Below are 23,654 nucleotides of genomic sequence, written 5' to 3'. Positions count from 1 at the left end.
CTGGCTGTAGCAGTGGTCAGCATGTGAAGCTTCACTGTTCACCTGCTCGCTGACTTTACCAACAGAAACTCATTCTCCGCCATTCCCGAGAGCTGATTGCCTAGCCTCTGCCCATGGTGGGGCTTTATGGCTTCTGGGTACACTGCATTTGGTTTCATGCAACTTGACTGTTAGAAAGTTCTTTCCAGAGCGTGCTACCACCACCATCTACTCACGGGCACAGTTCTCTGATGCCTCATCAGGGTTAGCTCATCCCTCTCCTGTGACTGCTTGGCATGCTGAAAACTACTATGTCCTTCACTGTTAGGTAGCAAAAGAGATAGGCTGAGTTAAAAGAAAACATCCTAAGCCCACTTCCCAGAGCTAACTTTTAGTATTTAGTGTGTGCTTTGGGTACCTTTCCTGGATAGCATATTAGAGTAGATTTCTCATATGGTGTTAATACTGAATTTTAGAAGTCAATATGTCATAGAAGTAGTTCTCTTCTTTCTTTTTTCTTTCCTTTTTGTTTTTGAGATAAGGTCAAATGTAGCTCTGATCTTGAACTATGTAGACCAGGCTGGTCTTGAACTTCCAGAAATCCACATACCCCTGCCTCAACATTGGGATTAAAAGTGTGCACTATCATACTCAGCAGAACAGAACTAGTTCTGTATCAAACAGAGAGCTAAAAACTTCATAATTCCTTTATGTAGTTTACCAATATACTTTTTAGTTTTTAGAAGCAATACTAATATTGCTACAGTAATACTACAGTCAGTAATACTACAGTGGCTCACACCTCTAGTACCAGTGCTTGAGAGGCTGGCCCAGGAGTGCCCCTCCTGGGGTAAAGTTGGAGACCCTAGTTTTTTGTTTTGTTTTGTTTTGTTCGTTTTTAATCCTACATAAAGAAATAGAAAATGTAATAATAAACTTTTTTTGAGGTGTAGGGAGAGAGACTGGTCTCACTATGTAACCCAGGCTGGCCCTGAATTCAGGTTTTGGATTACAGGTATGCACCAGCATGCCTGACAATAATGAACGATTTTCACATATTCATGTATCCTACCAGCTTTTCCCTTGACAAATTTATTTGTTTTTATGAATATGAGTATTCTATCTGCATGTTACATGCATGCCAGAAGAGGACATCAGGTCACATTATAGATGGTTGTGAGTCGTCATGGATTTATTTACCTTTAAATGAGCTTTACAAAAATTCTGCCTCTCTGCTATGTGTGTAGAGCTATGCTGTTCCCTAAGGATGACAGTGAGGGACATCAACTCTCATGACACTTATAGTTCAGCGGGAAGAAATGGGGACCAGTCACAAACATAAGCGCACAACAACCAAGCAAGTGTAAGTTAGAAAACACAAAGGATCGAGCTCAGAGCTCTTAGTAAACGAACAAGACTCCACTGTTTTAAAGATGTCGGTTGCAGTACGCTCAGGAGAGCTCCTTTCAATTGTTCTACTTAATATGGGGTTTGTGGATGGGGATGAGGGTTGGGATTGCTGACGCGGGTGTTAATTGTCCTCTGCTTTTGTGTGAGTGACATCTCGTATAATAAGATGTAAGGTGAAAAAGACAAGGACTGTGAACTGGTGCAGATCCATAGCCAAGGAGCCCAGGCCTCACAGCTTGGAGCCAGACACTCTGCTGCTGGCTGTACCCTGCACAGCAGGCAGAAAACATTGTATGTGAAACAATGTGATGTGTGGACATTAGTTAGGCTACAGTGGTGGCTGGTGGTCAGGGTAAGAGCCTTTAGGCTCTGGCAACAGCATGTACAAAGCCTTCAGACAGGATAGGCTGGAGTCTTGAGGGCATGAAAGAAAGCTGGAGCTGTGTCTAGGCATGGGAAGACACACAAGACTTTGGAGGCCAGGTAGTTGGTACACACCTCTCATCTCAGGACTCAAGAAGCCAAGGCAGGAGGAATGCAGCCCAGGTTACATAGCAATACCAGGCCAGCAAGGGCTATATAACAAGATCTGTCTCAAGAATAACAAAACAACAAAAGAGTAGTAATAAATTAAAAGGCCCTTGGAGACATGTATAACACATGTACGTGAAATTCACACCAGTTTACATTTTTACCTCTGTGTAGGAAACTCCATGGAAGACAATAGTCAGAGGTCTGACCTATACAGACTTGGATTTTAGAGATTATCCTGATGGGGTCTGGAAGACAATTCGTTACTGTCTGGTGGTGTAGCTTAGAGATAGAGCATTTACCCAGCCTGTCTGAGGTGCTAGGTTCACTGCCCAGGGCTGCAATAGAAACCCTGCCTTTGTATCCTAGAATCTAGGCCTAGGCAGTCCATAAAATCACTACGAGATGAGTGCTTACAGGTGAGACAGGACATGGTCTAGGTGAAATGGATAACTTCTGGGGCAGAGGTTGATGGAGTGCTTGCCTAGCAGTCACAGGGCTGGGTGTAATGTATAGCACCACATAAAACCTGGGGTGGTCGTACACATATTATAGTACCAGCACTTGGGAAGCATCCTTAACTACACAGTGAGTTTAACACTATTTGGGGTGACAAAGACACTGTGTCTTTAAAAGGTAGAGGGGGAGCTGGAGAGACGACTTAGTGGTTAGGAGCACTTACTGCTTTTGTAGAGGACTAGGGTTTAGTACCCAGCACCCACATGGTGGATTACAGCCATCGCTAACGTGGGTTCCAGGGAATAGGGTATCCTCTTCTGGCCTTCACAGGAACCAGGCCAGAAGTAGTCCTAAATACACTGAACAGATTCTTGCTTCTCACATACCTGCTAACCCTGGCAGCTCTGGTGGGCATGGGGTTAGTAACACGCTGCAGTAGGCTGCAGCACTTATGCAGTAACTAATGCTGTCCAGAGTGGGATAGAAGCCAGACATCACTTGCATGCTTTCCATTGCACACCGAGCCACCAGCCCTAAGGTATCAGCGTGTGCAGTTAGTATAAACACAGTTTCCCTTACTAGGTGGATACATACATCTACACTTGACGTTTGTAACTGGTCAACCAAATCTACACGCGTCTTTGTTTTCCTGTGTTCTTCATTGCATAATGACTCTGTGTCAACGTGAAGTAGTCCGTGCCTCCCGAGCCTGTGCTGGAGCTCCTGTTGGGTGTGCTTGGCAGCTCTTACCTGGTCCTTGTGCTCACAATCACCTTAGCTTGTGGCAGTTGTTACTCCTTTTGCTTCACAACTGTTGAGAACATTGTCGCATCACCTCTTTCCAAGCGTAATCTCAGGATGATGTCTCTGGACAGTTGCAGGGACACCAGATGGAGGCAGATGCTGCAAGGCCTTGCAGCAGTGGTGCCAGACACTACGGACTCAGCATCCCCATCCAAGCTGGCAGTTTGGACCATCTGTGGATGAGTGGTGGCATGTGCTGGCCTAAGGACAAGGACTGCGTGCAGAGGGTTGCAGCCAGTGGGGGCTAAGTGCTATATTTTAGATTATTTAGAAGGAAATAAAGTTGTTTAAACTTTCGTGTTTCTTGGAACACTGAATGAGTCCATTCCACTGTAGTGACCATTTTTGTATATTTTACTGTATCGTGCACATCATAAAACACATAAAATAAAATTTATTTAAAAATAAAGGGAGTGGAAGAAGACAGGTCTTGGTACACTTGGTACAGGCCTGTACTCCCACACTGCAGCGCAGAGGAGGAAGGATTACTACAAGTTTGAGGCCAACCAGAGCTACATAGTGAGATCTTGTCTCAAAATGGAAAAAAAGCAAAACAAACTGCAGTAACCCCACCCCACCCCAGCATTCTGCAGTGTTGTGCAGTGTTGGGAAGACACGTGTGGATCTGTTGACTGGCCCTTCAGTGGAGATTAATGGGAGATATGTTCTAGAATTCTCCCTCTGTATACGTTCTTATGTGCAGTTACTTACTGTTCTCCCCTCTGTTCTAGGCAAATTGAGGTAGATGTTATTCAACACATTTTGTAGATGGGGAAACTGAAGCCTGGGAAGTATAATTTTCTGAAGGTCACATTGGTAATCACTAATGGAGTTGCAGTCTTTTCTAACTTCACAGATTGTATTTTTAATAATTATACCATTTCCCCACATCTTCAGCCATGTAAATTGGGGAGAGTGTTGAGGCTTGAATCCAGTCTAGCATATTAGGCAAGTGCTTTACTACTGAGCTCCACTCCTAGCCTGTAAGTAACTTCTCTCTCTCCCTTGGTCTTTTACAGATTATGTAGTTGGTGACTGATAAGTCTAGTTGCTCAAAGCTGAAAGAGAACTCAGGTTGTAGGGCAGTGGTTGAACTTTTGCCTGGAATGCATGAGGCCATTGGTTTAGACTCAGGTCCAGGGAGGCCAGGTGAGGAAGAGAGGCTGAGTAAGGTAGAAACGAGAAGTGTCACCATTTACTGGGAAAATGTGGGGGGATGCCGGGTGGGAGAGGAGGGGAGGCTGTCGTCTGGCTGCTTATTGAAAGCTAGTTGTCTGTACTTCTGTTCTGGGCCTTTCCAGAAGACTTTAATACTGCGAGTGGCTGGAGAGCCCCCAGTGATGCTCATATTTAGATGCCTGAAGACTGCTTTCTTAGACCCAGGAAGCAGATAGCCTAATTCTCTATAGCTAACGTCTTTGCTGTTAATGTTGTTACGCTTGTTTGCTTGCTGGCTTCTTTGGTGTGTGTGTGACGGGGTCCCACGGCATGTGTAGAGACCAGAGGGCAGTTTGTAAGAGTTCATTCTCTCACTGTGCGGGTTCTGGTATTCAGCTTCTATGGCAAGTGCCTTGACCTGAGGAGTATCTCACTGGCCCCATCTTAACTATCTTGATTTCAAGACTTTTGAATCTAGAACACAGGAAAAATGCCAAAGAAGCTTGAAATATTGATATTTGGTTGGCCCCATTTAAAAATTTAAAGATCATTTGGTAGTTCTGAAAACTGTTCACAAAACAGGAGTTCAGCACCACGAGAGACCCTTCACACTGGTTTGGCTCTTTCCTTTTGCAGCTGTATGACACCCCACAACTAGAAACAAGCACATGCGCCCTTGTGTGCCTCTTAGTCTGTGGAGGACTGTGCAATCAGCTAGGAATCCAGAGAGACTGAAGATCTTTCAGAAAACCAGTGAAAAGAATAGCAATAAACCTCCAAGCAGAGAGCACCCCCTGGTGGTGACTAGGAAGACTTGCACCTCCAGCACTTCTGTATTTTGCCACTTCTGTATTTTACCTGAATCAAAATAGTATCTTTCTAATAATAATTTTGGATTCAGATTTCTAAGAGTTCCTATAAGATTCTAGTATTCGCTCATCAAGACTGCTGTCAAAATCCATAGGCTGGGCAACTTTCTTATTCCAAGCACAGGCCCTGCTAATCTCTGTAGAAAGCCAGCAGCATTGGCGTCACCTCAACGTTCTAATGCAACCTCTCATTTTGATACTGTGCTAAATATACGCCATTCGTTTCTGAGGAGTGATGGGGGAGGAGCTATGTCAGGGTTCTCAGTCAGTCTTTGGTAACTGTCATAGGAGGTTTTTTTCTATATAAAATTATGAGAAAGAGTTTGGAGATTTTTGCAGAGATGTTATTAGGGTGAGGAGAACCATCGGGGGATGGGGGATTCTATAACAGCTTTTTAAAACTGACATCTGAGATTTCCCTTTGTACCAATAAGCATTCGAGTAACCACATTATCTGGCAATTCTGAATCTAGATAATTCTGTAGTTGGGTAAAGTAGGGACATCAGCCCAGCTGAGAGGATCTTGTTAGGTTAATGTGGATGCATATTTTATAGGCCTGAGGAGAGGAGAGGATAACAGGTTTTCAATTTCAGCGTGAGCCTGGCTGGCCTGCAATGTACGTTCAGCGTGAGCCTGGCTGGCCTGCAATGTACGTATCTGTTTTCCTAGGAGGAAAGCTGAGTCCAGGTCTCTCACCTTCAGAGTGTCTTCCACTGTTGGTGTGTTGGTGTAAGGTGACAGGTTAGAGAGACTTAGATGCGGCTTTCCACCACTCTCCTGGGAGTTTTCTTCATACAAGTGACAAGTACTGTGACACGCACTTTAGCACTGATTAGATACTGAAAACCTGTCCTATGTCTGCACATTACATAGCTCCATGTATATAAGATGTCTGAAACTGACAAGTCCTAGGCAGAAAATAGACCCGTGATGGTCGGGGACTGGGAGCTAAGGGTCAGTGGGGAGCAGGGATACAGAGTGCCCGCTAGTGGGTTTGGGACTTGCGTGATAAAACTGTTCTGGATTTAGAGTGGTGGTCACCGCTCAGCGGTGTGACTGCCCTGGAAACCTCTGTACCGTACACTGCAAGTCAAACGTTGATTTACAGGAATGAGTAAAGTAAATGAGAAGGTAATTGCAGTAAAATCTCATTTGGTTTTAGCAGAAATGTTGCTTAATAACCTAAGCAGCACAGGCGAGCTGGGGCAGTCTCATAATCTGTACTTGACTGTTCTGTCTTGCTCTTCACAGGGCCGAGATGGGCCTCCTGGAACATCGGCGTGTTTATCTGCATTCGGTGTGCTGGAATCCACAGGAATCTGGGGGTGCATATATCCAGGGTAAAATCAGTGAACCTCGACCAGTGGACTCAAGAACAGATTCAGGTACAGTAAAGCTATAGCCAGCTTCTCTTGTACCCGTGTAAGAGCAGTTTCAGATTGAATGCTAAACTGATCATGAAAGTGAAGAAAAAGGAAAAGGAAAACTTATAGTTGTCAGACACATTTGTGAAATTCTAATTTTTATTTTATTTATTTATTTGGGACAGGGTCTCATGGGGTAGCTATCCCTGGTTGGCCTAGAACTCAGAGGTCTCCCTGTCTTTACCCTCTGAGTGCTAGTATTAAAAGCATGTGCTTCTATACCCAGTATATACTATATGCTATTGCTATTTTCATTGTTGTTGGGACAGGCAGGCCTCTGACTTTCTGTACTTAGCCTCCCAAGAACTGAGATTATAGGTGTGTTTTTCTATCAGATAAGATTATTATTCTTTCAAGATGGTGAGACTTCTGACATTTACAGTTACAGCACTTGTAGTTTTAGATGTAGGCAGCCATTTAAAACTAAGGAACAAAAACACCTTCTGGAGGGTATATAACTCAGTGAGGGAATGTTTGACTAGCCTGTAGGAAGTCTGCTGGGTTTGATCCCCAGCATTAAAAAGAACAAACCAAACCCTTCCAAATCACACACTACTCGTTTTCTTCCTTGTTTTAGAGATTGAGCCAAGGCCTCACATACATGTGCCACTGAGCTGTGCTTCCAGCTTTAGCATGATGTTATGTTGCTAAAACGCATGCATACATCTAGCTTGCTGTCAGCTTGCTGGCCTGGTGGTGACACATAAACCCCATAGCCTACGGTCTGCTTTTTAGTGCAACTTCATTGTTCTTTATTTTCCTCCTATGAAACCCTTTTTGAAGGTTTTTTTTTTTCCTTCCTTTTTTGGGGGTGAGGTGGGGGTGGGATGGGGATGGGGTGGGGATAGGGGTATTAAGGAAGGAGGATCCAAAGAAAACCACTTGCTAAAGTTAATGGTAGAAATAGGGGGTTTTGTTTAATTTGTGTCACAAGAGCCTTTAGAAATGATCTCAGACTGTACTTACAGACCATTGTAGGTCTAAAATGGTGAGTGGCATTTCTTTTCTAGTTTCATTTCTATGGCTGTGATAAAACACCTTGACAAAAGCAACGTAAATGAGGAAAGAAAGGTTTATTTGGCTCACAACTCTAGGTTACAAGCCGCTGATTTGGGTAATCCAGTCAGGAATTGAACAGCTGATCACATCACACCAACAGGCAGAGCAGATCCTAGAGAGTGGTACCGCCCACAAGGGGCTAGGTCTTCCTACACCAATTAACAATGAAGACAGTTCTCCATAGTCACACCCACAGGTCAGTCAGGTCTAGATAACGCCTCCGTTGCTACGCCTTTCCCATATGATTTCAAGTTGAAAATTAAAACTAACCAGCATAGAGGTCTATTTAAATGCTAAATAGAGGGCTGGAGAGATGGCTCAGCGGTTAAGAGCACTGACTGCTCTTCCAGAGGTCCTGAGTTCAATTCCCAGCAACCACATGGTGGCTCACAACCATCTGTAATGAGATCTGATGCCCTCTTCTGGTGTATCTGAAGATAGCTACAGTGTACTTATATATAATAAATGAATAAATCTTTAAAAGAAAATAATAAATGCTAAATGGAAAATACACATTTATTGATAACAGAACTAAGTAAGTTAAATAAAATTATAAGTTTAGAAGGGCTGAGGGCGTAGCTTAGTGGTAAAACAGTTGTCTACCAGGTATAAGGCCCTGAGTTCAATTATCACTGCTAAAGAAAAGACTTGTATTAACTTGTAATTTACAGCGTCTATTAGTGCTGGCCCTGTAGAAACCTGACGGATAGCTGTAGCTACGTAGCTTGGGTTTCCAAATGATTTATTCCTGAATTATTTGTGTCTTATTAGACACATATTTCAATTAAAAACCAAACCAAACCAAACCTGTTCAGGGAATCAGAGACTATCTACTCCCAGGGAATGAGATGTCCTTTTCTGGCCTCCTCAGGTACACATGATGCACAGAGCTGTATGCTAGAAAGCAACACCCAGACAGACAGGGAAAAAAGAAAAACTTGAAGTAACTTATGGAGATGAGACGCTGTGGGGACCAAATGGGGAAGCAGGACCCACGAGTTTAAGCCTTGTTCCGCTACTCCCTGAAGCTGGCTCTTCATCTGCACAGTAGAAGGACTGGGCGAGAGGAAGGTGCTCCTGGACTCACCTCCTTTCTCTGCATTCTCTTTCATTGCAGTGCATGCAAGAGATGGGGAATGGAAAAGCAAACCGACTCTATGAAGCCTACCTTCCTGAGACCTTTCGGCGACCTCAGATAGACCCATATCCTTTCTGGAGTGAGAGCTGAGTGCAGTGTTGATGTTTGGGGAGAGCCAGGCGACCTTCAAGGCCTGAGATAAGACTGTGCCATCTCTGCATGGATTAGCCAAAGACTTCGGTTTTTCTTTCTACTGCAACCAAAACAAAAAAGTGCTTGTGTGCTGATGTTGGGACCATCATCTAGCATCAAGTAGGAAAGCTAAGGGATTAGGGCCGCAGTGACTTCACTGTGAGTGCTTACACAGAGTGACAGCTCCAACAGTTTCTGAATCTCTGGCACTATTGTTTGATGAGAAGAATGGCTTACTGTGCTCTGTTAAACCCTGGCAATTGGTAAAACTGGTACTGCTTTTTAAATATCTTGACTGGTTTATCAATATAGTTTTTCCTCCATTCCCTCAGCAGGGGCTGATAAACACAGAGCAAGCCCATCTGAAGGTGGTATTTCTCAAGGAACTTTGCAGACTACTTTTTAGGGTTTGACATGGGCCTGTTGTGTGACAGAGGTCTGTCAATCAGAGTCTGGCAGCAGGGCCTAAGCTTATTTTTGAGAGGCTTTTAGGTGCCTTTGAAGTCTGTTGATCAAGGGCCTTAAAACAGACCATTGATTTCTTCCCCAGCGTCAGCCACAGCGGTCGCTGTGTTCAGTGAAGGTTAGCCCCACTTGCTGTTGTCATTACTCTAAAGGAAAGTCAGGAAGTGGTGATTCCTGCAGTAACCTTGAAGGAGTGATTTCAAGGTTTTGGAAGGGAAACTATATATGAAGAAGCAGGAGTCCTACTCGGGGAAACCAGGCAGGGAGGAAAGGGGAGAGCATTGCCATGGGGGACAAATTGATCTTTTATATTCCCACTGATGGAGACACGTTCTTTGATTCATCCTTAATAAGTGTTTGCAGAGCTGTTGAAGGATTTATTCGAGATAAATATGAGAAGAAGAAATATATGGACCGAAGTCTGGACATCAATGTCCTTAGGGTTGGTTGTAAATCTCTAAGTTTTGTTTATACTAATAATTTACTTTTTAATCAGACCAGGGAAGAACTGAAATTTCCACTTTATAAACAAAATTCCAATGAAGTAACAAATGGTCCCAAATGGTCAGTTAATAAATGTGAAAGTAGCCTGTCATGGCAGTGCACACTTTAATGCCATCCAAGACGAGCAATCTCTGGATTTGAGGCCAGCCTGGTCTACATACCAATTTCAGGCCAGCCAAGGTTACATAGTCAGGCCCTGTCTCAAATAATAAACAAACTACAGCTTACAGCAAACAAACAAACAAACAAACACATACATAGATGTAAAAGTAGGAAAAGCCAGTGTCAAGGCTATGATATGGAGCATGCTTTGGACCTAGCTCATGGACAGCAGGACAATCATCAGAGGATTCTTTGCCTTGATCTACACTGAGAAGTGCTACTACTTCTCAGTTCCAAATTCTTTCTTCCCTCCCTCCTCCTTTTTTGAGTTTTTGGGACAGGGTCTTACTATGTAGTTTAGCCTGGCCTCAAACTCCTGCCTCTATTTTCCAAGTCCTGGGGATATAAGTGTCTCCCACATCTGACTCCACATTCCTTCCTATTTATTTAGTTGTATCTCTGTGTGTGTGTGTGCACCTATGCACACGTACATATACAGTCAAATCTTTGTAAGTTCGGGGCCAGCCTGGTCTACAGAGCAAGTTCCAGAACAGCTGGGCACAGGGAAACCTTGTCTCAAAAAAAAAAAAAACAAAAAACAAAAAAAACCACCAGAAAAGCCTTCCCAGATAACAGAAGTTAAGCTAACTGGAACCGGCTGTAGATGGATATTTGACAGGGTATGAGAAGGGCAGACCCTCCTGAGTCTCAGCAGGCAAGGTGGTACAGTAGTTAGGGGAAAGGAATTCCTTGCTAACTTAAAATGAAGGTCTCCTCACCATTGTCTGGGGGGAAAAGGCTTGTCAGTTAACATAAGTGTTCCAAGAAAGAATTAACCCCAGAGAGCACCATCCAAAAGAATTTGGCAGGCCTGAGAGGTAGCTCGGCAGTCATAATGTGCTCTGTGAGAGGATGAGAGCTCAGTTCTCACCTCCACGCTGACAGCTCGCAGTAGCCTGGCACTCCAGGTCCACAGGACCCAACAGGATCCTACTCTTTAGCCTTTGTAGGCACTTTGCACTCACATGCACAGCATAACCCTTCACACATACTACACATAATTTTAAAAAAGAGTTTAGAACCAAAGCACACATATTTTATTTTATTTGTGAATAAAAGCTGTGTTCACTGCGCTGAAGTTTATGAAGTATAAAATCAAACGAGGTCAGAGGGTGCGTAGAGGGAGTGGGAAGATGGAGAAGGGCAGCCCCACCCACAAGAGTTTCCACATGGGAAAGAAATACCGAGACTTGCATTTTTTTATTTGCTATGCTAAGATGTTCTTTCATTCTCGTTAAAACAAGAATTAATCGTTATTTCAGACTCCAGCCTCATAAATAAAAAGGATAATTTTAGCAGTCAGGATGATGGCACATACCTGTAATACCAGCCTCTGGAGACTGAGGATTGCCACAAGTTTGAAATCTGCCTAGTGTCTCTCTCTCTCTCTCTCTCTCTCTCTCTCTCTCTCTCTCTCTCTCTCTCTCTCTCTCTGTGTGTGTCACACACACACAAACACAGACATGTACATGCGCTGACATGCACAGACACACATATACATACACACACACACATGCCCTGGCATGCACAGACACACATATGCATACACACATACACACACACACACACACACACACATGCCCTGGCACACACAGACACACATATGCATACACACATACACACAGACACACATGTGCTGGCACGCACAGACACACATATGCATACACACACACACATGTGCTGGCATGCACAGACACACATATGCATAAAGAAGGGAAGAACATTCATTGAATGAAAACAACTTGTTTTAAACAAGAAGTACCTGGCTCTGTTAAGAGATCACTTGGTTGGTGTGCAGTGCTAGGGATGTAACTTAAGGTGCTGTACACATTGGTAGTGTTCTGCTGAGGTATGGCCCCATCCAAATTCTGCTTCTTATTTTTGTTTGTTTGGGGTCTGCTTTGTTTTGCTTTGTTGTCATATTTGAGACAGGGTCTCATTATAAAACCCTGGGTAGTCTGAATTTACTATGTAAACCAGGCTAACCCCAAGCTCATAGAGATCTGCCTGCCTCTGCTTTTCTAGAGCTGGTATTCCAGGTGTACAATATTCCCTTCAAAGGTCTGTTTTAAAAAAAAGACAGATGCTTAACCTCAGTGTGTAAGTAGTGCTCTGCTGGGCACAATGGCGCCTGCCCATCTGTAACCCTAGCGCTTCAGATGTAAATGCAGAAGAATCGGGAGTGTAAGGTCAACCTTGGCTACGTAGTAAATTTGCAGCCAGCCTTGACTACATTAGTCTCTACTTCCAAAACCAGAGACAAAAAGGAAATAGCGTTCTGTATTCCAGTGCCACATTATACACAAAAAGACAAAGTATTGTGATGAAAAGCTATTTTTACAGGAAATATGAAAATTAAGAGGAAGAGCTCATGCTTCCTCATTGTCTCGCAGTGACTGATCTGGATGTGTTCCTTCTTCAGAGGCATAACCAAAGTCTAGCCTCCCTGCAAACCTTCTAACATGTTGTGCATGCTCTGTCTGGGTTTCTGTGATTGTTAGTACATCTCCTGCCTTCACATCCAAGAGTTGGGGTTCTACACCACCAAGCCCTTGCTGGATTGTTTCTGTCTTTTCTTTCTTTCTTTTTTAAATATATATTTTATTATTTTTATGTATATTAGTGATCTGTCTTCACATATACGAGGAGAGGAAATCAGACCCTATCACAGATGGTTGTGAGCCACCATGTGGTTACTGGAAATTGAACTCAGGACCTCTGGAAGAGCAGCCAGTGCTCTTAACCACTGAGTCCCCTTTCTCTCTGTCTCTCCTCTCCTCCCCTCCCCTCCCCCTCCCTCCTTCCTCCCCTTTCCCCCTCTGAGAAAGGGTTTCTCTGTATGGCCCTGGCTGTTTTGGAATCCATTCTGTAGCCTGTGAACTTTTTAAGTGCAGGCAAGTTGTCACTATGCCCAGCCTCTAGCTTTGTTTCCTAATTTTAAAAAAATAGAGGTAAAAAGACCAGAGTCAGGGCCCAGTGGTTAAGAGCACTTGATGCTTTTGCAGAGGATCAGAGTTCAAAAGAGCAACAAAAACTGAAAGGGATTTTCTTTTATGGGGATTGTTGTTTTGAAGGCCTTTGTTATATACCCTAGACTGGTCTCAAATTCAAAATACTCCTGCCCCAGTCTTCCAAATGATGAGATTACAGACATCCACCACCTTCCTGCCTTTAGTATTTATTTTTTGAGATCATTTGGCTTTATATAGTTATGTATAACACATAGGAGATAGAGGGTACAAATGGGTGGCAACTTTAAACTTCCCTAGATAGTAATCTGTATTACAGAGTTCAAGAGTGGTGAGCCCTTAAAATGTGAAATCTGCCTCATTCAGTTCGGAGGCTAATGAGGAAGATCAGTGCTCACACCACACACCAAGTTGGTTGAATCTCTGCATCAGAACCTCTGGTGAACTCGCTGCCCTGCCTGCATTTGGACTGTAGCTCTGAAACACTGATTGTGCTAATGCTAAGATATCACTGTCCTGCTCAATCACTTTAGAAAGAGAAGGATGATAAGTGGAAACGAGGAAGTGAGCCTGCTCCAGAGAAAAAGATGGAACCCGTTGTCTTTGAGAAAGTAAAAATGGTAAGTGGGGGCTTCTCACCGTGTGGGTGCTCCCATGCCCACATATCTGGGAGGAGGACAGTGGTGGGAGGCTTCATGGCAGTGAGTGGGTCTGAAACCATATTGCACTGTTGCTCTGGGACTAAAGGCCCACGTTTAGAGAGCACCGATTGCTTGCCCATTGCCAGTTGCTGTCTAATGTGCTCTGTTGCTCTTCTTGCTCTTACTCTGTAGCACCCCCTGCTCCCTTCTCTTTCCCTTTCTACCCCATCTCTCCCTTTCCTCTCCTTCTATCCTTCCTTTTTTGTATTTTATTATTATTTTTTAATGAGAGAGGTTTTCACTATGTAGCCCTGGAACTCATTCTATAGTCCGGCTAGCCTTGAACTCAGAGACTTCCACATGCTGCAGTCAGGAGTGTGCCACACTACATCTGGCTTATAGCTCTTCTCTGTGACAGGAGGTGAGATGGAAGTGTGGGAGCGTTCTTTCCCTTCTCAGCAGGGTACATGTCCCAGCAGTGCCAAGCGATCCTTCTAAGCAGATGTTCCCTCTGTGTTAGCCTTCATCAGACTTCTTACTTTATTTCCCTGTTGCAGGCTGAAGTAGTCCACAAGTCAGGTCATGCCCCCTTTCCCGTGGCACACACTATGGCCGTATAGTAGATTCTCTAGGGGCTTATGATCATAAGAGAAAAGATTTTCAATTTTTTTATTTTCTAAAGGCTTGTTTATTTTTATGTATGTGAATGCATGTGTATATGTGCACCACATGTGTGCCTGGTGCCTGCAGAGACCAGAAGAAGGGATTGTGTCCCCCTAGACTTCAAGATCAGCCTGTGTTCTTAACCACTGAGCCATCTCACCCTTCTCAAGAGACAGTTTTACACTATTGCTTAAGGAAAAATCTTGTACATCACTGAATCTCATCTGTGAAACCAGCCCATTCTGATTAAGGCAGAGTAGTCAGACCTCTTTAAAGTGATCTTTAGAATAAACTGAAAGGTGTCGAGTTCCCACATACTGAGGTCAGGCCCCTCTAAAAAGCTAAACAAGCCAACGAGGGCACTGTTTACCAGGGCTCTGCTTCTCACATTCCGTTCATGCACTCATGCTTCCTGGCACTTCCTGAGTCTTGTTTCTTTAGTGACTGTCTTTGACAGACAGCCACACCACAAGAATACCTGTGGCTTTACAGTGGTGGGGGTGGGGGTGTCAAGAACAGCCACTTGCTCTTTTTTATAACATTTTTTCATCTTAGCCACAGAAAAAAGAAGACGCACAGCTACCTCGGAAAAGCTCCCCGAAATCCGCAGCCCCTGTCATGGACTTGTTGGGCCTTGGTAAGAATTAGGCTTTTCAACTCTTGTATTCTTGCAAATTCAGTGAATTCTCAACCACTCTAGGAAGCCTGGGAGTCAAGGCCTATGTTTGTGTTCACTGAAGTCACTTGCTCGTGTCCTTCCTGTTTATTTCTGAACAGTTACTCAGTGTTCACTGGGGCTTTTTCAGAGCAACAGCTCAGTGCAGTGGCTGAGAGAGCATGGCCTTTGCAGCAGTCCCCACAGTGCCACTTACAGTCAGGGATCCCGGACAGGTTGTGTAACCTTTGAATGTCGTGTGCAGAACTATTGGCTGTTGTTACTCAGTGTCTGCTTGAGATGCTGTGGTCACCTCTGCGGTTCCTGGCCTTCAGTTTCATACCAAGCCCTCAGTAGAAGTCGGCAATTCCATGAAACAACACCTCTGAGCCTTTTGCCGCTCTCCTATGCTCAGCTACAGCCACTGCTCCTGTGCAGCCATTTTCTAAAGTGGGCGTTACCGTGCAGTTCTCCCTTGGTGGTTCTGATTCTGCCTCTTGTAAGGAGAAAGCTGTTCTGTTTCACAGCATTGATGGTTGGTTGTACCATCTGGTCTCTGCTGCTGATTCAGGTTGTTGACTACCAGGGCTCCAATTTCGCACCCCATTTATCTCTGCAAGTGAGTCCTGCACACCTGTCCTTCTAGTAGCCAGGAGGAAACCAGCCACTCAGCTGAGCCCTGATGTGGCCCTCAGGCCTGAGTTTCTGGAGCCCTCTGACAGCAAGCTGTAACCTACTCCAAAGCCCTGGTAGGAATGTGGGGTGAGGCTTCTGTTTAAAAACCCTATCCAGGCTCACTGGGCCGAGACCAGATGGAGCCTGTGTGGTCTTGTCTCACATAGAGGACAGGTCTTCATGTCTGGGCTGTGTTTAATTTTGCTTTTCTTCCCAGATGCTCCTGTGGCCTGCTCTATTGCAAACAGTAAGACCAGCAATGCCCTAGAAAAGGATCTAGATCTTTTGGCCTCTGTTCCATCCCCTTCTTCAGTTTCCAGAAAGGTAAGCCTTCTGTATGCCTCAGAATTAAAGAGGATTCCAGAAAAGTTGATAGTGAATCACAGAATCAGGTCTGCTTCCTTGGTAGGGCTGAACTTTTGTTTCTCTTGATTTTTCTCTTTGGCATTGTGTTACCTTGTTACAGCCCAAGATTACTGCTTCATTCTATTTTGTCTGTTGTCCTCAAAGAGTGACTATTTGAATGGGCCAGTGTCACAGGGCTGTCATATTGTTAAGGCTGATACTTGAGGTGAACTGCTTGGTCAGACCCACTCCCAAGGTGTTGTGGGTGTGGAAGACTTGAATATCACTTGCTCTTATTTGAGGAATGTCCCAGAAATAGTGTCTGTGTTATTTTGTATATTTTGTTCATACTTTCATATTTCCACGAGAATTCTACAAAATGGATATTTTTCAGATGAGGAACACTTAGCTATGGAAGTTGTTTCTGGAATATTTCTTAGGCAACTATCTTCAGTCTGTGCACTGACTAAACTCAGTTCTCCATGCTGCATCATTTTGGGGTTATTTTTATTTTGTTTTCCTTATCAAGTCACATTGTTTCTTTGTTTTGTTAAAGAACAAAGCTTTGTACCAGAGCTTAACTCGAAAGGCTTATCTGCTCTTTTTATGATAAAATTTTCAGGAAGATGCTGACTTAACATGAGCCATAAATTCTTTTCTTTCTTTTTCTACTCCCCTATCCTTCAGTGTTTCATACTTTAACAGTGTTCTGCAGGTTAACCTAGATCTCACTGTGTAGCCCAAGTGTCCTCAGACTCGCAGCTGGCCTCCTGCCTCAGTCTCCAAGGTCATGAGCTACCACAGCTGGCTCATGAGCCATGAATTCTTATCAGAAGTGTTAGAAGCAGAGAAAGGGGAAGGGTTCTCCCCCAGAGGACCAGTCTAATTGTCCTGCTGCCTTCTGTGCACTAGGCTGTAGGTTCCATGCCAACTGCCGGGAGTGCTGGTTCTGTCCCTGAAAACCTGAACCTATTTCCAGAGCCGGGGAGCAAGTCAGAAGAAACAGGCAAGAAACAGCTCTCCAAGGACTCCATCCTGTCACTGTATGGATCCCAGACGCCTCAAATGCCTGCCCAAGGTAGAGTCTCTAAGGTTTAGACCTGCTCCAGGGAGAGACTTGAGAGCAAACGTGCAAGAATTATTTATTGTGTTGGAATTTTACTCAACCGTACAGAAAAATGAAATTTGAAAACAATGTATAGAAGTGGAAATATTATGTTAAGTGAGATAACCCAGGCTAAGAAATACACATACCACAGGTATAATTTTACTCTCACATAGGTAAACGTGCAAAAATTATGGTTAGAATCCATATATAAGACAGCACTTGTGGCTAGAGTCCAGTAAAACAGAAGGGGCCCAGGAGAGGGGGGGAGGTTCTAAGAGAAGAGAGGGGAGGCTGTACCAGGAGTGACATGGGAACGGAGGGGGGAGGCACAGGGCACAGCAGGGATCCAGAGAGTGTATGGGGGGACGGGAATCAACCAAAAGTAAGTGTTTATAACAAATGCTGTAAAGAAACATGTTCCACTGCATGCTAATTTATAAAAGAAATTGTTTTGTTATGACAAGGACTAGTTAACTCTGAGGTCAAGCACATCATGTATAAAACAAACTTGAATATGACATTGCCGAAGAGGCTGCAAATATATATATATATCTGCAGATGGATATAATGCCATCAGTTCGAGGTCAGGGTCAGCCTCTGAACGGTAACACCTAGATCAGAGTGAGGCCAGTGAGAACCACAGAAAGTCTTGTAGGAATGTCTCCTGCTGCCCTGCTGTGGAGACCAGGGTTCCAAGTTGAATGACGGGAGAACTTCTTCCTGGAAAGGAACAGGTTGAAGTATCTGGGCTAACTTTGTCTTTTCCTCTTACAGACCCTTATGTGTGTTTTCTTGGCAGCAATGTTCATGGCTCCTGCTCAGATGGCATATCCCACAGCGTACCCCAGCTTCCCTGGGGTTACACCACCTAACAGCATCATGGGGAGCATGATGCCCCCACCAGTCGGCATGGTAGCTCACCCAGGAGCCTCTGGAATGGTCACCCCCATGGCCATGCCCGCAGGCTATATGGGGGGCATGCAGGCTTCCATGGCGGGCGTGCCGAGCGGGATGATGACCACTCAGCAGGCCGGCTACATGGCGAGCATGGCAGCCATGCCCCAGACTGTGTACGGCGTTCAGCCAGCTCAGCAACTGCAGTGGAACCTCACTCAGGTAAGCAGCCTCATTGTACCTGGGACGAGGCTTCAGAGCTGTCCTCAGTGTCTGACCTGGCGCCACTCCTTTACCCCTCAAAGCTTTTTTATACAGACAAGCTAATGCCAGAGGCATACCTTGTTTTTATTTCCCTGGAAGGCCTGGCTGAAGTTAAGGATTCCTGAGTTTCTATAGGAACTAAGTCTGAGTCTCTCTACAACTTCCCCAAAACAAAATCAAACCTCTACAGACAAGCAAGGGGTACAAATAAAACCACTATTGCAGGCTTCAGTGTTGGGGTAAATTTTAAGAAATATGAAATGAGACACCAAGCCATGCTATCACTGGCACTGTCAGGCCACATGGCATCAGCAAGGTGTTCTCATCTCACTCAGCCAGACTCGGCAGACTCTCTGGCCTAGGGCAATCAGAGCATCTCCATAGCCCTGCATCAATCTCGGGCATGGCAGCCCTATCAGCAGCCATCCATTTAATTCCCAAGGCTGGCGGCTGCCACACCAGTCCCATATAGAGACCGCCTATCGTGAGGCTCTCTTGCTGTGGACTTTGCTCACATTCCCAGCAACCCAGTAAAATCAAAACTCTAGAAACTTGTAATTTATCAATCAGATTTATATCAGTAAATTCTCACTCCACAAAATGTCTACACAATAAACTCAGAGCCAATTGATATTGATATAAACTGCCCACCTAGATAAGACAATTTGTCTTGTAATAATCCATCTCTTATAAGATACTCATAGTTACCTGTGGCTATTTAAAGCCACATGGGGTGGGTCATCCTTCTCCTCCTCCATCTTCTCCTCTCCTCCTCTCTCTCTGCTGCCTTTCAAAAACTCTGCCCCTGCCTTTCTTTTTCACTGCCCAATCACAGGCCTTACCTTGTCTCGTGCCCGCCCTCACCTGCATGTAGACATCAACCCACACTTCAGTAACATGGTATTAGGCCCAGGAGCATCCTACACCACTGAGGTAGCACCACAGAAGAAACTGCAAAAAGAAGACAGGGGGTAAGGGCCTAGAGGTGACTGACCCAGAAAGAGAAAGGCCCACCCTGGTGGAGGCCTACCTGGAGTAGCCCAAAGGCATGGCAGAGCAGAGCTCTGGTTAACCGGGGCCTCGCAGACATGGAACCTGAAAGAAAACACACGTGTCTAGGTTGGTAACTTGGAAAGGCAAGAGTGGGGGGGCAAGTATGAGGTAGGAGGAGGAAAGCCTTTTTGTTTTGGTTTCTTTCTTTTATTTCAAGACAGGGCTTCTCTGTGTATCCTGGCTGTCCTAGAACTCACACTGTAGACCAGACTCATACATACAGAGATCTGCTTGCCTCTGCCTCCCCAGTGGTGGGATTAGAGGTGTGCTCTATGCCTGCCCAACAGGAAGATCCATTTTATGATATTTGGAGAACTGATGCACAGCAGCCAACTTTAACTCTTGGGAACCTTTTTGACTTAAAAACAAGAACATTCCCTGACGGGGCCACCTCCGTACATCTCCCCTTATACAAGCCTGTGGGTCACACATTAAACAAGAAGTCAACACCCGGGGCTGGGGATTTAGCTCAGTGGTAGAGCGCTTACCTAGGAAGCGCAAGGCCCTGGGTTCGGTCCCCAGCTCCGAAAAAAAAGAACCAAAAAAAAAAAAAAAAAAGAAGTCAACACCCAGGCTGACATGAGAGGAAAGGACTGAGACGGAAGTGTGGACTGCGGCAGCACTGTGACATTTCTTGGGTATGCTACCTACCGTGTGGTTTTGGGAAAGTGTTCATTCTCATGAGGTCTCCTGACTTCCAGGGGTGAGTGGTGTGACGCCTGCAGTAAGGTTTAGTATATACACACATGCATATATATACACATATATATATATATATATATATATATATATATATATATATATATATATACATATATACACACACACACACACACACACACACATACATATGGATGTGTACACAAACAAATCAGGGAAAGTTTTAACAGCTCGTAAATTTAAAGATGAAACATGGATTTTGTTGTATTATTTTTCCAATTTTTACCTAATTTTCAACTTTAAGGAAAACTGAAATCTTTTGAAAAGTTGATGGGAGAACAAGAGTTCGTTTATATAGCAAACACACTGTGCTCAGGGGACTTAAGATTGTCAGTCTGTCTTTCAATCTCATTACAAGGAAGTCCCTGCTGGCCAGCGTAATAGCACATGTCCCCAATCCTAGTTCTCTGTGCTGCTCCTAGTGCCTGCCACTCATGTGGCAGAGCTGGATAATCACTGCAAGTCTGGTCTACAAGGTGAGTCCAGGCCAGTCAGTAAGGCACAGGGAGACCCTGTCTTAACCAAACAGCACAAAGGAGCTGCTGTCCCACTCAGGCTGCACTCTCCAGCCTCTCTGGCTGTCATAAATGGAAGATGCAGGCTATTGCCCCTGTTCTTCCTTCGTTTATTCAGTAGGAGGCCCATCGCCCCAGCTTCCCAAACAAGCACTGACACGGGCAGTGATGCCCTCTGCTGGCGATGAGGCGGAGTACGGTAGCAAGAGTCTGTCTCTGGGCTCTTCAGGGCAAGGCTGTGGCCAGCTGACAGCAGTTCCTTCAGTGAGGCTCTGAGGAGAGGGCCTAGAAAAGAGAAGTTCGCTGGACTCAGGAGTCCTTCTTACCTCCCACAAACAGAAGGACTCCTCCCTGCTCTGTTCACTGACTAAGGTCCGTGGCCTAATCTGAGAAATCCCTGTCCTTTTCAGATGACCCAGCAGATGGCTGGGATGAACTTCTACGGAGCCAACGGCATGATGAGCTATGGACAGTCAATGGGCGGTGGAAATGGCCAGGCAGCCAATCAGACTCTCAGTCCTCAGATGTGGAAATAAAAGCAAAGCACCTGTATGGCTGCCACTCTCTTCGGCCCTTGCTTTCCTCCCTCCTCTTCTTTCCCAGCCCTCCCCTTCCCTTTTTCCTACCTCTCTCTGTTTGGTTTAGAAATTGATCATAAGTCATATGCGGTTTGGCATTCTGCCTAGTCCATCCCTTCCCAGCGTCATAGACCTCTCTCTTGCTTTATGTTGTCCCCTGACTGTCCGGATCTCCTCCCACCCGACCCCGACCCCGACCCTCCCAGCACCAGCACCTTAGGATTATTGGCAGAAGAGGGCACATGAACTGCAGGAGAACATATACACTGCTCAGTATCTCCCCTTGAGGTTGAGCCTCCTCAGACCCTCAGAAAGGTCTGTTAAGAATGAGTGCTTGGCAGAGTGGAGAGTAGAAAAGGTCTTCATTTGTTATAAGCGGTTTCTAAGCTCTGAGAGTTTTGCTTGAAGAGGGAGCCATCATGTTCCCAGCCTTTCAGGAATGAAGGAAATCCTGCAGTCAGACAATCCTGTGTCTTGGGTCAGTCTGGCCCTGGCCCTGGAGTGAGGCCAGCCTTTCCTATGAAGATGGGCAGAAATATCAGTCCACTCACTCTGAGTGCTGCAGGATCTGGAGCTGCTTCAGTCGTCAGCCTTTATTAGCACCAGAGACTCCACGAATGTCCCCCACAGACACACACACATCTCCCCTCCCCGCCTTCTGCCTACCTTGAGCCAGATCTGGCCCTGTGGCTAGAAGAGCAGCCCCTCAGAGGAAACGCAGAGCTCAACTGCTTGTGTGCGTGTTGATGTGTGGATCCCACATGCCACCTCCCCATCTGCTCTGGGTGTGTTTTTGTTTTTATAGTTCTAGGTTTACAGCAGAGAGGAGTTAATTTATCAGCAGCCTAAACTGTTGCCAGGTTGTCCTACAGTTTAAAACTTGCCGTCTCATTGGTAGGTCCCTTCTCTTTTCCCTTTCCCATCTGCCAGTCTTTGTGCCCTCGTGTCTGAGTGCTGATGCCCACCTTCTCCAGGTGTAAGAGGCAGAGGGCCTGGACAGCTTTCTCTCGGCCGTTGTTCACTCCACTTGAAAATTCAAACAAGAAAACTTTGCTTCAGAGATGTCATGTGTGGGAACCACAGCGCCTGGTTGCCTTTCTCCTGTGTATGTGTAAACTCCTTAATAAATATTGCAGGGAAGGACCATTTTGCTCGACTGTCACTGTGTCACTCTTGCAAGACAGTGAGACACACATAGGATCTCTGCTTTCCAAGAGCAGCTTCTGCCTTTACTTGCGCATCTTAAAGAATTGCGTTCTTAGTACCAAGGGCAGGCCAGTCCAGGACATAGAAAGGAGACCTTTCTTCAGTGATAGTGGGAGCAGTGAGCCAAGGGGCCTGGGTAATGGAACATTAGGATATGGAGGTTTTCCCTGGAGATGGAAAAGCTGAGACCCAGAGAAAGAACACCCTTCTTTGGCAGAGACAATAGTAGACTCCAAGACTGCTCTGTGAACACTTTGTGCTTTCTCTGTACCCAGAGCAAATAGTTTAAACCCTCACTAGCAAGGTCACAGTAGCTCCCTTTGGTTGCCTGATTAAAGGTGACCCAGCCCTCTCTAAGCAGAGAAACCTAGGATGAGGTGAACTCCATCGGGAAACAGGGATGGTGCTCTGCTTGGCTAGGTGGGGAGGGTAAATGCAGAGGACAAGGCCTGCAGTGCATTCCTTCCTCCAGTTGACACCCTTCCTGCTCTCACAGAGGGTACCATGCTCTCTTTCTTGCACTCACAGAGGGTACCGTGCTCCCTCCCTGCCCTCACAGATGGAACCTTGCCTTCCTGCTCTCACAGAGGGTACCGTGCTCCCCTCCTGCTCTCACAGAGGGTACAGTGCTCCCCTCCTGCTCTCACAGAGGGTACCGTGCTCCCCTCCTGCTCTCACAGAGGGTACAGTGCTCCCCTCCTGCTCTCACAGAGGGTACCGTGCTCCCCTCCTGCTCTCACAGAGGGTACCGTGCTCCCCTCCTGCTCTCACAGAGGGTACCGTGCTCCCCTCCTGCTCTCACAGAGGGTACCGTGCTCCCTCCCTGCCCTCACAGATGGAACCTTGCCTTCCTGCTCTCACAGAGGGTACAGTGCTCCCCTCCTGCTCTCACAGAGGGTACCGTGCTCCCCTCCTGCTCTCACAGAGGGTACAGTGCTCCCTCCCTGCTCTCACAGAGGGTACTGTGCTCCCCTCCTGCTCTCACAGAGGGTACAGTGCTCCCCTCCTGCTCTCACAGAGGGTACTGTGCTCCCCTCCTGCTCTCACAGAGGGTACCGTGCTCCCTCCCTGCTCTCACAGAGGGTACCGTGCTCCCCTCCTGCTCTCACAGAGGGTACCGTGCTCCCCTCCTGCTCTCACAGAGGGTACCGTGCTCCCTTCCTGCTCTCACAGAGGGTACCGTGCTCCCCTCCTGCTCTCACAGAGGGTACCGTGCTCCCCTCCTGCTCTCACAGAGGGTACCGTGCTCCCTTCCTGCTCTCACAGAGGGTAC

General features: G+C 45.7%; 1 protein-coding gene across 2 annotated transcripts in view; it reads left to right on the top strand.

The window, feature by feature from the left end:
• Smap2 (small ArfGAP2) overlaps nt 1-22,319 on the top strand; it is a 46,420-nt gene extending 24,101 nt beyond the window's left edge. Inside the window, exons 2-10 of one of the 2 annotated variants that reach the window (XM_063287432.1) lie at nt 6,463-6,596; nt 8,812-8,898; nt 9,794-9,871; nt 13,598-13,684; nt 14,924-15,005; nt 15,916-16,022; nt 16,956-17,121; nt 17,951-18,267; nt 21,008-22,319. In XM_063287432.1, the coding sequence (XP_063143502.1) occupies nt 6,463-6,596; nt 8,812-8,898; nt 9,794-9,871; nt 13,598-13,684; nt 14,924-15,005; nt 15,916-16,022; nt 16,956-17,121; nt 17,951-18,267; nt 21,008-21,133 (1,184 nt within the window). In that variant the 3' untranslated portion in view covers nt 21,134-22,319. Of the gene's footprint in view, nt 1-6,462; nt 6,597-8,811; nt 8,899-9,792; nt 9,872-13,597; nt 13,685-14,923; nt 15,006-15,915; nt 16,023-16,955; nt 17,122-17,950; nt 18,268-21,007 lie in introns of both variants that reach the window. The other variant, NM_001100669.1, reaches the window with a different exon arrangement.
• Nucleotides 22,320-23,654: the final 1,335 nt, after the last annotated feature.

Source organism: Rattus norvegicus, chromosome 5 (assembly GCF_036323735.1).
Source record: "Rattus norvegicus strain BN/NHsdMcwi chromosome 5, GRCr8, whole genome shotgun sequence".
NCBI classification, from domain to species: domain Eukaryota; kingdom Metazoa; phylum Chordata; class Mammalia; order Rodentia; family Muridae; genus Rattus; species Rattus norvegicus.
Note: the sequence above shows the minus strand (reverse complement) of the source record. Positions and strands in the feature narration are given on the sequence as shown.